Source organism: Rhinopithecus bieti, unplaced genomic scaffold (genome assembly GCF_001698545.2).
Source record: "Rhinopithecus bieti isolate Rb0 unplaced genomic scaffold, ASM169854v2 scaffold_763, whole genome shotgun sequence".
In the NCBI taxonomy this organism is placed as follows: Eukaryota; Metazoa; Chordata; class Mammalia; order Primates; family Cercopithecidae; genus Rhinopithecus; species Rhinopithecus bieti.
The window spans coordinates 1,950,528-1,966,176 of NW_016803270.1; the positions used below are offsets into that span (position 1 = coordinate 1,950,528).

A 15,649-nucleotide genomic window follows, 5' to 3' on the forward strand; every position below is an offset into this window, starting at 1 on the left:
TATATATATATATATATATATGCTTGCTTCCCCTTGCTATTTATCTGCATAGGAAAAGACTGGAAAGAAATAGGCAAAATGTTAGCAACAGTCCTCTCTTAGTTAACAGATTCAGTGAGTTTTAGTTTTTTCTTTATGCTGTTATGTGTTTTCCAGATTTTCTGTAAGAAGCGTATGCTGGGTTTATAATCAGAAAAGATACGTTGGAGACGGTCTGTATTAGTGCTTACCATGTAGAAGGCATACTCTTCCGTAGGTGGATGCAAAGACACCTAAAACATACTTTGAACTTAGGGCCTGAGAAATTCTGGGATTATGGATTAGATGAATATGGACTTTTCAGTTATTTAACATACTGAAAGCAAAGGGAAAGCCCTGAAGATTCTTGTGGGTATGGTAGTATGAGTTAAATAAAGAAATAATACTCTACCCAGTTGTAAGAAAACTCATAACATTTATGACAATCAAGAATGGTAAATTCTGAATTATGCCTTTGAAAAAAAGAATGTTGTCTTTGATATAGAAGACAAGGAAGATAACTTATGTCTCTCTGTGGCTTTCAGTGTCAAGGTGATCAAAAATCATGGTCTTAAATTTCGCATTGTTCTCACTGGTTTGTGGGAGCTAAAAATTAAAACAATTGAACTCATGAAGATAGTAGAAGGATGGTTACCAGAGGCTGGGAAGGGTAGTGAGAGGATGGGGAAGTCTGGAGTGTTACTGGTTACAAAAAAATAGAAAGAATGAGTGACCTAGTATTTGGTAGCACAACAGGGTGACTGTAGTCAATAATAATATAGTTGTATATTTTAAAGTAACTAAAAGAGTATAATTGGATTCTTTGTAACATAAAGGATAAAGCCCTGAGAGGATGAACACCCCATTTACCATTATATGACTGTTATGCATTGTATGCCTGTATCAAAATATCTCATGTACCCCATACATGTATACACCTCCTATTTACCCACAAAAATTAAAAATTAAATTTAAAAAATCCTGCTGTCTTTGGGGAAGGTCTAGTTTAGATGGTAACTACGTCATAGTATTTATATTTAACATATATATTGCATTGTCATTGTGATTTTGATTTTTCATTATTTTCTCTCTGACACTTTACACAAAATGTTCTGTTCTTTCTTCTTTCTGACAGATGAAAATAGATGTTTAAAAGCAAATGCCAAATCATGTGGAGAATGTATACAAGCAGGGCCAAATTGTGGGTGGTGCACAAATTCAGTAAGTAAGGTTGCTCAAGTCCTTTCCATTTCTTCTCTGGTCATTTAGTGTGACTCAGTGCTGTATCCTGGGGAAGCACATATTAATTTTTGTGTAAATCAGTACTTACTGAATAACCTAATGGTCTGGAGCTATGTGGTTCAACACGGCAGCCACTAGGCATATGTGGCTATTGAGCACTTTCATACAGATTAGAATTGCTCTGAATTTCAAAGATATACACGATTTCAAAGACTTAGTATTAAATAAATAATGGTGAAATGATAATTTTTGTATATTTAAAAATAATGTTATACCTGTTAAAGTTAATGTTCTCTCTTTCTTTTTTTATTGTGGCTACTAAACAGTTTTAAAATACATATATTCATAGCTCATCTTTGTGGCACATATTGTATTTTTACTGGAGAACCTTCAAAAAAATCCGAGTCATTTAGTTTGACTGTTTTAGATTTCCCTGTTTTTGGTGGGGAGGTATGAATTAATCTTCCTAATTATATTTGAGTTAAAACTACTAGAATTGATTTGCATCCTAATATAAGCTCATTGAGGTCAATTAGGGTTTGGATTTTATTCACTTTTGTCATCTATGTGCTTTTGCTAATACGGTACCTTCCACAAAGCCTACTAAACGTTCAATGAGTCAATGAATGAATGAATGAATAAATCAAAAGAGGTGGTAAGGAGAATCATTTTGAGGCTGTATAATTTATTCACAGAATAAATAACTAATATCAGAAGGTCAAGGGGTTATTGATTGTGTTTTCATGCAGGCATTTGGGTCCAAATTTCAAGTGCCTGTATTTGTACGCCTAAGTGATCAAGTGTCAGATATGTCATATAGTTTGACCACATGAAAGAAAAAATGAGAGGTTTTGTTTTTTTTTTTTTCAAAATTTTCTAATGGTACTTTCAAAAGTGGTAAGCTGGGATTACATTGGCAACAGTGGAGGAAATAAGGAGTGTTGTGAGTTTGTCTCAGGCAAGGCTTATGTAACTGAAGCTCTCGGTTTTCATATCTGAAAAGGAGGCTGATCATATCCGCTTTATCTGTTGTTACAATAATTAGAATTGATGATCTTAAAGCAGTTTCACTTAAAAAGTTCTATATAAGTGGTAGCTGCTGTTATTGTTAACATATCCGTTTTATGGGGACTATAGTTTATCTGTAGTTGAGGATTATCTTGGCTTTTGAACTTTGGAGCATAATTCTTAAAATTTTAAAGGCTTTCTGCATATATTCAGTGAAATTTGCTTTGGGTGTCATGATTGTAAAGTTTCCTGGATTGATTGGTATTTAGAAATGTGTAATTCACTAGGATCTTGTGCTTTGGTAGGTAGTAGTTTAGGTTTAATAAATGAAAGTAGTGCAGCTTTGAATTACCTTATTTTGGTATTTCCCTCCAGTTGTTGATTACATAAATACTCTCATTAGTGTGATGTTTCTCTTGAAAATCCTTGTAAAAACCATTATGTGTTCTTTAAATTTAAATATCTTCACTTACTATTACTTTATACAGCACCATTAAATTGATGTTTGATAAATAAATACCATATATAATGTCACTGATCCCCCTCCCCATTTTCACATTTCATGAAACACCTCTATTCACAGTCTTTATATAGATCTTTAACAGCAGTGTTTTTGAATTCACTAAGGTATTTTTCAGTTATCTGATTAAATTTTTATTTGTGTCTAAGTTGTTTGAGGTATAGCACATTTAAAATCTTTGTCATTACTAGAAATTTTGCTGCTGCGAATATCCATTCACCTGTCCTTAGGACCTTTTTTTCCTTTTTTGAAATTTACCTGGCATTAGGACCTTTACCCTTGTCATATACTTACTATTTTGCTTTTTAAAAAATTTTAAAAAACGTGTTTACAGTAATAGCTAATACTTGAAGTTTTTTCAAATCTGTGGGAATATTTAATCTGGGCTAAATTTTGTGTTCTCCTTTTAAAAAATGCCATAATTAATTGAGATGCTTTTAAGCTCATCTGTTTTCCCTAAACATTGGGTTGTTCAGCATATTGTGGGGAGAGTGCCACATGAGAGGCTTTGTAAGGACTTTTCAAAGGGAAACTTTGGAGAAATGATCTGATATTTGGGTGTATGTATACATTATTAGTAGCCATTAACCATGCTCAATTAGTGATTTCACTAAAGAAATTGCTTTTGATTAGATACTCTGAATTACAAGATAAGAGCATTTACTACGTACACTTGGGTCAGTTCTGGGAAAGGTATTACTCTCTTGGAAATGATTGTTTTTTAACAAGAACCCTTACCACAGTTTGGATGAAAGGAGCATTTTGTTGAAAAGCCAGAATTGAGGTACAGTAGATGTGATTTGATGTTTTGCAACTTAATTGCTTATTTGCAATCATTGTTTAAAAAGGTTTGACCATTACACCTTTCATTTATACCTGTATTTTATATGTCATTTAGACATTTTTACAGGAAGGAATGCCCACTTCTGCACGATGTGATGATTTAGAAGCCTTAAAAAAGAAGGGTTGCCCTCCAGATGACATAGAAAATCCCAGAGGCTCCAAAGATATAAAGAAAAATAAAAATGTAACCAACCGTAGCAAAGGAACAGCAGAGAAGCTCAAGCCAGAGGATATTACTCAGATCCAACCACAGCAGTTGGTTTTGCGATTAAGATCAGGTATGGAATATGGAAGCCCAACTCTGTGAATACCTGTGTGTTTACTTGAGGCATTTGACACCAGCTTTATGCAAACTCTGACCATTTTCTGTTGAAGGCTCGTTTTTACGTGTGGACTGGCACTCAAAAATGTGGAATTGGTGAAATTTTAGAAAATTTTTGCACATGCAACAATTGTAAAACATATATACTTGAAATAATATTAAATGTTGCCTGATGTTCAAAGTAAATTTTGTTAAAGATTCAGAAAATATTAATTAGCTTTAGTGAGTTTTAAAAATGAAAGTGTTCCTTCTCTGGTCTAATTACATAATATATTATAAAAGCAACAATTTAACCTGTTCTTTTCCTTTGTATTTGTTTAGTATTATTAAACGGTGAAGGTTTTTGTAATTATGTCTGTCAGTCCCACATCTAAACATGAAGGAAAAGACAAGCCCTCTTTCTCCCTTTTCTGGTTTCCAACCTTCTTGTCAGGAGAATGGTAGAGTGGCCCTGTCCCCTGACTTCCTTCCCGGCGTCCTTCCTCCCCTCCCGGCGCCCTTCCTCAACCAGGTCAGCCCTCTCCTCCTCGTCTTGCTCTAGCAAAGCTCCACCATCGCATTCAGCCTGCAGACCCAGGGGACCCTTGTCAGGGCTTTTTTTTTTAAACCCTTCTGTACCAAGTAACACTTTGTACTTTTTGAAATACTCTCCCCTTGATCAGTGATACTACTCCTCGGTTTTTCCTCGTGTCTCTTACCTTTGCCTTCCAGGCCTCTTTTTGTGTCTTTTATTCTTCCTCCCTTTTTGTAGTCCACTTGAATGTCAGTTTTCCTCTTACGGCTTTAAAACCAATTGTATGCTGCAGCAACACAGACTTTTTTCTTGAGCTCCAAACCCATTTCTGTAACTGCCTATTAGAAATTTTTATAGAGAAAACTACAAGTTAAAATTTTAATTACATTTTCATCCAAACCTTCTTTCTCCTGTATTTCCTAAGTAAATTACATTAACATCTATTGCATCTCTCTCTTCTTCTCCTTCATCATCTCTCTCTGGGTTTGTTTTGTAGATTAGCTAGTCTCTTTGCCTCAGTAATTTATTTTTAAAGCTTTCTGCCAGGTTTTCTAAAGTAAAAATTGGATCGTGTTATTCACTTGCAGGGAGTGGCATCCCATTACACACAGAATGGAGTTCACAACTTCAGTGTCTAAAAAGTTGTACCCTATCACGTGTTCTGCCTTGCTCTCCCCAGACTAATTTATGGTGTTCTATTTGTTTTCTTCTCTTATAAACTGACTTTTTGTCTGTTTTGCCCACTGTGCATTGGGAATGTCTTTTTTTATCTTTGTATCCTGAAGGCCTGGTGTTTTAAGTATTTGTTGAATGAAATTGAATTCATACCCATTAAGTTACTTATGGAATTCCCAGGTTTTTGTAAAAATTATGACAGCATGTTTTATTTTATTGTGTTTAACCATGTAAATCACATTTATTTGGTTTTTCTCATTTGCCAACAGGCAAGTTTCATTTTCTAATCTCTTGTCTAATTAGGGGAGCCACAGACATTTACATTAAAATTCAAGAGAGCTGAAGACTATCCCATTGACCTCTACTACCTTATGGACCTGTCTTACTCAATGAAAGACGATTTAGAGAATGTAAAAAGTCTTGGAACAGATCTGATGAATGAAATGAGGAGGATTACTTCCGACTTCAGAATTGGTAGGAATGTTGGAAACATTGATCATTTTCATTATAAAGTCTTGGCAATTCTCAAATGTTGTTTTATATTTTCTTCCTTTGTTGCTCACTACATACTTGTGAGATTAATAGGCCAGTTTTTTAGCCTTTTCTGAGTGGAAATTGATATTCCAGTCACACGTTTAATAATCTTTTCTGCCACCTTGTTTCTCTGTCACTGGATGCTACTGTTTAACACAGATTGTACCTCATAGATAATGGCTTGCATGCTTGTTTTCACACTAACTTGATCATTTATCTTATGACTTATTTTATTTTATTTTTATTTTTATTTTAAGAATTTCGTTCTTGTTGCCCAGGCTGGAGTGCAATGGTGTGATCTTGGCTCACTGCAATCTCTGCCTCCCGGGTTCAAGTGATTCTCCTGCCGCAGCCTCCCGAGTAGCTGGGATTATAGGCGTCTGCCAACACGCCCAGCTAATTTTTTGTTACTTTAGTAGAGATGGGGTTTCACCATGTTGGCCAGGCTGGTCTCGAACTCCTGACCTCAGGTAATCCACCCCTTGGCCTCCCAGAGTTTTGGGATTACAGGCGAGAGCCCCCACGCCTGGCCCTTAGGACTTATTTTATAAACATGTATTGAGTACCCAGATTTTATCTAATTACTAGTTAGTATGGCTGCACCTGCCTGTACAGCCTGATCTCACCTTAGACCTGGATTTTTCGTATGGTGATGATCTGTTTTCCAAACCTTATTTTTCCCATTTCATACGTCCCCAGCTTAACCTCTTTTTTGCCTGCTTCTCTCCACTCCTGTTGCTGCCGACGTTTAGCAACAGAATATTAGAAAGATTTGACAATCATGAGGCCTAAGAGCTGCCTTTCAAAAATTAGCCCTATTTTAGTGGAAACTTTAAAAAAGAGCACTTGCTTAAAATGTTCTTTTATTCAGTAAGTGTAATTCAAGGACCATGGCATTAGGGAGCTCCTACCAAATTAGTCTTTTTTAAAATGGCCAGAATTCTAGAATATTTATTCATTTGTTCAGCATGCCATTATTGAGAGCTGGCGTGCCAAGAAAATGAATGTGAGTTATTTTAAAGTAGGGAGGCAAAATAAAAGATTGACTTAGGTCTTAGTCCATTTGCACTGCTTTAAGAAAATACTATAAACTGAGTGGCTTATGAACAACAGAAATTTATTTCTCACAGCTCTGGAGGTGAGAAGTCCAAGATCAAGGCAGATTGAGCATCTGGTGAGGGCCCTCTTCTGGGTTCATAGATGTACTTGCCATGTACTCACATAGCAGCAGGGGACAGCAGCTCTCTGGGGTTTCTTTGATGAGGTCACTGTAGGAGTCTATTCTTACGTTGCTATAAAGAAATATCTGAGACTGGGTAATTTATAAAGAAAAGAGATTTAACTGGTTTACAGTCCTGCAGGCTCTACAGGAAGCATGGCGCTAGCATCAGCAAGGCCTCTGGGGAGGCCTCAGCAAGCTTCCAATCATGGCAGAAGGCAAAGTGGGGAGCAGGCTTCTCACATGGTGGGAGCAGGAACAAGAGGTTGGGGGAGATACCACAGAATTTTAAATACCAGATTTCGTGAGGACTCACTCACTACGTCACTCACTCACTGTGTCTGACCATGGCTTGGTCAGAATAGCCATGAGGGATTGATCTGCCCCCTTGATCCAAATACCTCCCACCAGGCTGCACCTTCAACATTGGGGATCACATTTCAACATGAGACTTGGATGGGGACAAATACCCAGACTGTGTCAGTCACTAATCCCATTCATGAGGGCTCTGCCTGAATGGACAGACATTCAGTCCATACTAACCAATATGTGGTAACATAGATGAATTTTTTAAAGAATGCAAATCTCTGTCTTTCCATCTATCCATCCATTCATTCATTTATGTACCATTTTTTTCTTTACAGGATTTGGTTCATTTGTGGAAAAGACTGTGATGCCTTACATTAGCACAACACCAGCTAAGCTCAGGAACCCTTGCACAAGTGAACAGAACTGCACCAGCCCATTTAGCTACAAAAATGTGCTCAGTCTCACTAATAAAGGAGAAGTATTTAATGAACTTGTTGGAAAACAGCGCATATCTGGAAATTTGGATTCTCCAGAAGGTGGTTTCGATGCCATCATGCAAGTTGCAGTTTGTGGAGTAAGCACATTCATTTCCTATAAGGGGATATTGTTTCTATTATGTGTGTGAATTTTAAGTGTGATTTTACTATGTTAATAGAAAAATTGACCTTAATTTTCATACATTTGATTATCTTAGAGAAGTAATTTAAGTAAACCCTTAAATTGCCTGTATACAAGTGCCTTTATAAAAGCATTTAATCTTTATGCAAACCAGGCAGTTAGTTTATTCATGCAGGCTTTTAAAAGCCAGAATGCTAACCTTTTGAAACAGTGGGGCAACCTCTCTGTACTGTAGCTGGTGGTCTGGATTTTAGAAAAGCCCTTGTGTCTTGACTTTCTGGTTTTGTACCAGAGATAGAATTGATGTTATTATCTGAGGCATCACCAGGAACCTTGAAATTGCTCAAAGGGAGAGTGTCTTGTATCATTTTCCTTTGGTCAGTTTTCTTCTCACTGTCTTTGAAAGACACATCTTTCACATCTTTTGAATTAGTAATTCAAAAGAAATAACTTTTAAGCTCTAGTTTTTAAGCTATATGAATAGATGTATTTTGAGAAGTGGTATAATATTTGTAATTTTAATTGTAAGATTTTTAGTAGCAAGCCCATCCATATTGGATCGGTAATTGGCATTTTATGATCCATGTAGCAGCAGCGTATTTTGAGATGACACTTTAATGGTGTGGCTGAGGCTGAAACTAGAAAACATTGTGAGGTCAAGTTTGTCCTGTGTACCTACTCTTGTCTCATTTTTGTTCCATCCAGTGCCCCTATTCTCTAGATGACCTTCTTTGATTTTAGAGGCCTCTTAATGGTTATTTTTCAGTCAATTTTTGCTAAGGTGCTAATTGATGCCCAAAATAATAAGTGAAGGAATATGGATAGTAATACACATTTTTCTATCACCACTGATGCTGGGCAATTTACTTAGTCTCTCCAGGGCTGTTTTCTTTTCTTTAAGAAGAGATGATAATAGTAATCTACCTCATAGGGCTCTTGTGAAGTTAAAATGCATCAATCTCTAAAAGTACCAGTGAGCATTCAGCAAATACCAATTCCTGTATTGTTACTTTCGAGTTTTCACTAGAGTGTTTGCAATTTAAGGTTAGTCCCTGCTATTATAGCCAAAGCAGGTAGCATTCCAGGTAGTGCCTAGCCTTACACCTCTTTTCTTGTTGGCCAGTGATGTATGCACCTGTTAGCAGCTCGTTGTGGAGAGAGCATTCTCTGGGCTGCCTCTAACTAGGCCTTAACCTGTGGGATTAAACGAGTCATAGCACCCTTGGTTGTGGCTGTTTTTCTGTGTTGGTCATGCTGATCCACTCCTCTAGATGCAAAATGATTCATCACTCCACTTTTGAAAGATTGCCAGTATTAATAAATGTGATTACCACCTTAAAGGATTTTACAGTCTTATGAAGATCTAAACAGACATATTAAATAAATTAACTAAAGCAAGTAAATTCCTGTAGCCATAAGATTTTATAATTATAAATTACCGTAGTGACAAAAGGATTTTACAGTTACTTTAGATTCGTTATTGGAAAGGTCAAAAATAAAGTAAATGAGCAGATAAACAGTACTGATTGAGGAGTTAGAATGGGTGAAATTATCCTTAAACAAGATAATTATTTCTGTTATAAAAAAAGGGAAGCCTCATGTGGTGGGCTGATAAAGAAGGTGTATGGCATAGAATATAGAGCAGAGATGGGGACGAGACAGCAGCAGTTGGGGTAAAGTAAGAAAAGGCTGAGACACTTTCATTTATTCAGCAAATGCTCATCGAGCACTTACTGCTTGCCAAGCAGTGTGTTGGCTTGCTGGCTGCTGGAGATACGATGATAAGCAGAACCAAACCAAACCAAACCAAACCAAACAACAACAACAACAACAACAACAAAAACAGTTTTTAAAAAGAACTGAGAGATTGAGAGAGGTGGATGGTCAGGCAAGATATGGTTGTACATGGGATGGAAGAGCTTCATTCACTGGGCTTTGTGCATTTCTCAGCAAGATAACTAGCATTGTATAAAGAGAAGACACAGAAAAAACATAATTAGGTTAAAATACAGTGGTGGCCTGTATGAAAATTAAAGGATTTTTGTTGAATTACTGTGAATAGTGTTTTAAAATTGAAATCCTTTTCTTTTCAAGTCACTGATTGGCTGGAGGAATGTTACACGGCTGCTGGTGTTTTCCACAGATGCCGGGTTTCACTTTGCTGGAGATGGGAAACTTGGTGGCATTGTTTTACCAAATGATGGACAGTGTCACCTGGAAAATAATATGTACACAATGAGTCATTATTATGTAAGTGCTTAGTTCCTTACATAGCAAATGTGTTTATGTTGGATTTTAATGTTCAATACTAAGAGTTTGTGGGTGACTGGCTTGGGGTTTCTCAGGGTTTGAGGTTTTGCTACTTTGGTAAGTAGGGGTCCTGATTGAAAGTGCAGGAAAGCTAGTGTTGCTATTTGTGAAGATGCGGCTTTGTATTTGCTTCCTTCTGCTCAGACAAGGGCCTCACTGGGGTGGGAAAGGGATGCCCAGATGCCACTTTCACTCTTTACCTCAACTCTCTGCCCACAGCATTTGGTAGCACAGTCAGTACTATTTCTAAATAAGTAATTTAGTCTCATACTCTTTGTCTTATATGATTTTTAAAAGCAATCACTCTGCCTTTATTGTAAAGAAATATTGGCAAAAGCATTCAGGTTCTAGAAGAAATCCAAATGGGAAATCTTGGTCTTTTTCTTAAGTTGTAGATAATAGAATATTTAATTACTGACTTTTATCCCTATATTTAATATACGTAGATAATCTTACTATTTAAAACCTTTTGAATATGGAGTTTTTTGTTCATACATGAAAGTAAAGAGAAGAGGATTAGCAATTCATGTATACACACTACTCACTTCAGCAGTTTATATTTGATACTATTATTTGAAAGCAGTCTTGTAATCTACTTAAATGTATGCAAGTAGATGTACTCTAGCTATATATAAATTACATATGTAATCTAGTTATCTAAAGCAGTCTTGTAATCGAGTTATGTATAATCTTGCATGTATGACTAGATTGAAAAATTAGAATAGATTATAAGGGTGTATTTACATACTAAAATATATTACTTGATTTCTTAGGATTATCCTTCTATTGCTCACCTTGTCCAGAAACTGAGTGAAAATAATATTCAGACAATTTTTGCAGTTACTGAAGAATTTCAGCCCGTTTACAAGGTAAATGTGTGAGATAAAAGAACAAAATTCTAAATATTTTGGTTGAGTTGTTAGAGGCAAATCATGTCTGAATTGAAATGTGGGAAAATGCCACCAGATAGGCAAGCCGAATTTTACAGAAGTGGTTTATATTAATTTTTAATTACATATTATAAAACTGGTTTCTAGGTTTAACTCCTAAAGTTAGTTAGGATGAGACATATGGGAACTGGCATTTAAAGATAAAAGTTGCTCAGTAGATGCTAAATGGTTGAATGAATAGTAGATGTATTTTACGTGTTTTATCTTTTAATTGCAGGAACTGAAAAACTTGATCCCTAAGTCAGCGGTAGGAACATTATCTGCAAATTCTAGCAATGTAATTCAGTTGATCATTGATGCATACAATGTGAGTACATCTTAAATAAGATCAGTTTTGGACAATACCCTGCTGAGAATACTTTGTTCAAAGAAAGTAAAACTTCCTTCATACACGCTTTAGCGAGCCCAAAGTACTCCAAAAATCTTAACTCTTAAAGGTGTGTGGGGAGTGTTTCCAAATAGCTGTTTGTTTATCATTAAGGAATAGATCTCCTTGTTAGAAAGCAATTGTAAAGCATAACTTACATTTAAACTTACAGGATTTCTCCAATCTTTTTCTTCCCCAAAATATCCTTTATAGAGTCATCTATTCTGAAAGAATAGATGACTTTTCTGATAGAAAAGTTTTTTTTTTTCCCCATATAGTCAGAGGATATAGGTTTCTATTCAGGAGGTACAGGAGGTACACACACACTCATATATACATATACCATAAAATATATAAAAATGTAAATATACGTGTGATTTGCCTATTTCAAAAAGATTTATAGTGTTGTTTTCCCCTCACAGAGGGGAGGAAGTTGAATTGAAATTAAAGAGGAATTGGCTTCTCCTTTTTGAGCATAATTCAGTGTACTTCAATCACACTGAGTTAGCCTTAATTAGTGATCATTTAAATAATCTGAAAGCAATTGTAATATTATGGTAACCCTTGTGTGCCTCGTGCACCGCTTTCGGCCGCCATCCCCCTAACCCTTTGGCAGCTGGAATTTTAGACATTTTTTACCTCATGTCATGGGGTACCATAATGCTTTGGAAAGGCCTGACTCAGAGGAGTTTTTACAAAGGTTTTTAAGGTTTTACTGGTTCCACAGCTTTTCCATTCTTCCCTGTCTTAGATAATTTTCCTAACTCCTGTTCTTTCAGGGGTGTGAACAAGAGATAGCTTACCATTTTACCCTTCTCCATTTGTCCTGAATAGTCTCATACGTTAAACAAGCACTGGTTTGAATCCTTCTTGGGGGATTTTGGTTTTTTTTTGTTTTGTTTTTTTTTTGGCTGGGCTACAATGGTTCCTTAAGCAAATTTGTTCCTAGACTGCATAGTTGATTGTTTACCCTAGTCCATAGTCATAGTTAGCTGGAGAGGTAGAACTGCAGAAATGCCATTTTGCCAATGGGGAAGACAGCATTTATTTCACTTTTTTTTTTTTTTTTGGTAGATGGAGTCTCGCTCCTGTCTCACCCTCCTGAGTAGTTGGGATTACAGGTGCATGCTGCCATGCTCGCTTATTTTTTTTTTTTTTTGGTATTTTGGCAGAGATGGGGTTTCACTGTGTTGACCAGGCTGGTCTCCAACTCCTGAGCTCAGGCAGTCCACCTACCTCCGCCTCCCAAAGTGCTGGGATTATAGGCCTCGCCTGTTGCACATTCCTAAGACTTCTCCCAGCAGCGGCCCTCCACACTGTGTGATCCTGAGTATTTTAACTCAGCGGTTAAAACACGAATACGCTTTTCAGTTGTGTATTTTATTTTGCAGATTGGATCCTTATTTATTAAAACCTATTTCTCTGGCCTCTATGTTTTCTAGTTACTCAATTGGATTTGGCTTGTAAATATTTTATTGAAATATATTTTTTTCTGAATAGTTTATTTATCCATTGGTTTTATGCATTCAAGTAGATCCTGTTCGACTTTTCCTGTGTATAATTAGGCATTCTTTTAGTCCCTTTCCTCAGAAGTCATTTTGGAAAACGGCAAATTGTCAGAAGGAGTAACAATAAGTTACAAATCTTACTGCAAGAACGGGGTGAATGGAACAGGGGAAAATGGAAGAAAATGTTCCAATATTTCCATTGGAGATGAGGTATGTTGTATAAAGCATTTTCTGTAGAAAACATTGGTTATTTATAAGCAAAGTTAGTTTGTACTTTGAGAAACATTAAAATAAGTGAGCAACTTTTTGAAATATTTTTTAGTAGATTTAAATTGCTTAGTTGGTTGTTAATCTTTTTTTTCCCCTTCAAGGTTCAATTTGAAATTAGCATAACTTCAAATAAGTGTCCAAAAAAGGATTCTGACAGCTTTAAAATTAGGCCTCTGGGCTTTACGGAGGAAGTAGAGGTTATTCTTCAGTACATCTGTGAATGTGAATGTCAAAGCGAAGGCATCCCTGAAAGTCCCAAGTGTCATGAAGGAAACGGGACGTTTGAGTGTGGCGCGTGCAGGTAAGCTGGGCATTGTCAGACAGTGACAGAGCTACATTGGTTTAGAGAGTATAGGCAGGTCATATTTTGGGACATCCAGAGAATATCTCTCTATTTGGAGCAAATATTTTTTCCAACCACGGTTGCTTACCACAAGATCAGTTTGATGATCTTGTGTGTGATATTTATATAAAGTTCCTTCCTGCCTTTTTTTCTTAAACTGATTACTCTTTAAAATAAAAGATTTTATAGCCATGAAAGAAGTATATTCAACAAATTGTTAAGGTAGTGTTTCTCTCATGTGAGAGCAATCTGAATTTTTTAGAACAAAATAAGCTTATGTAAAATATGTTTATAGAAAAATAACATCAAACCAGTGATGGTGATTTTGTTGGGGAAATGGAATTATGAAGCAATAGAAGATGTTTGTCTTGTACTACATTTACTTCTGCATTGTTGGAATAATTTTTAAAAAATAAATATGTGTTATAAAGAAAATGGTATTTTCAGCATGTAGTATCTAATACTAAGAAAACTAACAAAATTACTTCAGATTTTATTTTCACACTGTGGTTACTTTTTATAATTGAAAATTAAAAACTGAGTATACTTTGAATACAGCTTTCTCCGTAAAAGAATAGGAAGAGAGGAGAGTGTTTAATCCAGTGTCAGCCCCGAATGAGTAGACTTAGAAGGCTGATGACCATGAAAGAAATACATGGCTGTAGCTCACTATCAGTTTTTAATTGTCTGTGCTAAGTAATAATTTAAATGTTAGAAGTTTTTTATCTTCCATGTTGTATATTTCCTGTTTTAATCATGCAGGCCCATTTTTAGTAAAATGGCATTTAACCAAAAAGATTATCTTGAAAATAGTTTGCCTTTCTTTCCTTTATATTTTTACCAGATACAGAATCAGTGCAGTCAGTGTCTGTGAGCATTATGTGTTCTAAAAATACACAGGGAACCTGAAAAGTCTGCACCTGTAGTATAAATTTGTTTTTAAATAGTATACTAGTTATATTTTTAAGTGGGATGCACAGTATGTTTTTCTTCAACTTCCATACACTTTTTTGCATATGTGTATTGTATTTTTTTAGGCTAACAGGCCATTGCTTTAAATTTAGACAGTTCACCTGGAATAGTAAATGTAATAGCATATACTATTTGAAAATGTAACTAATGTACTCTTTAAAATTAAGTTTATTCTGCCTTTCCACATGTGTCATTCACTATTTATTGCTAGATTACATTTTCATCTTGACCAAAATGGTTACTTTCCTGAATGAATTTTTTTCCTAGACTCTTGCACATATTCCATATGAACTTGAGTTCATACGGAACTGAAATGTACATGTGCGCCTGTGTATATTTGTCCATGCTTGCACATGTGTGTACACTTTACTACATGTCTGTGACATGTGGCATGGACACTCCCACCTAATAGATTGGTAGCTTGAAGAGATTTTTTATAGTTTTATTTCCTTTCTCAGTTTTTCTCTTTTAAATTATTTTTCCCTCCAAGATTCTTCTTCTTCTTCTTTTTTTTTTTTTAATATTATACTTTAAGTTCTAGGGTACATGTGCACAACGTGCAGGTTTGTTACATGTGTATACATATGCCATGTTGGTGTGCTGTACCCATTAACTTGTCATTTACATTAGGTATATCTCCTAATGCTATCCCTCCCCCTTCCCCCCACCCCACCACAGGCCCTGGTGTGTGATGTTCCCCAGCCCATGTCCAAGTGTTCTCATTGTTCAATTCCCACCTATGAGTGAGAACATGCGGTGTTTGGTTTTCTGTTCTTGCGATAATAGTTTACTGAGAATGATGGTTTCCAGCTGCATCCATGTCCCTACAGAGGACATGAACTCATCCTTTTTTATGGCTGCATAGTATTCTGCCACATTTTCTTAATCCAGTCTGTCATTGATGGACATTTGGGTTGGTTCCAAGTCTTTGCTATTGTGAATAGTGCCGCGATAAACATACATGTGCATGTGTCTTTATAGCAGCATGATTTATAATCCTTTGGGTATGTACCCAGTAATGGGATGGCTGGGTCAAATGGTATTTCTAGTTGTAGATCCTTGAGGAATCACCACACTCTTCCACAATGGTTGAACTAGTTTACAGGC

General features: G+C 36.0%; 1 protein-coding gene across 2 annotated transcripts in view; it reads left to right on the top strand.

Moving 5' to 3' along the window:
• The window catches only part of ITGB1 (integrin subunit beta 1), a 60,033-nt gene that overhangs the window by 28,354 nt on the left and 16,030 nt on the right, over positions 1-15,649 (top strand). For both annotated transcript variants that reach the window (XM_017871699.1, XM_017871708.1), the window contains exons 3-11: positions 1,154-1,239; positions 3,687-3,909; positions 5,446-5,616; positions 7,540-7,778; positions 9,917-10,072; positions 10,906-11,001; positions 11,300-11,389; positions 13,027-13,167; positions 13,329-13,528. In XM_017871699.1, coding sequence (XP_017727188.1) covers positions 1,154-1,239; positions 3,687-3,909; positions 5,446-5,616; positions 7,540-7,778; positions 9,917-10,072; positions 10,906-11,001; positions 11,300-11,389; positions 13,027-13,167; positions 13,329-13,528 — 1,402 coding nt within the window. The remainder of the gene's footprint in view (positions 1-1,153; positions 1,240-3,686; positions 3,910-5,445; positions 5,617-7,539; positions 7,779-9,916; positions 10,073-10,905; positions 11,002-11,299; positions 11,390-13,026; positions 13,168-13,328; positions 13,529-15,649) is intronic.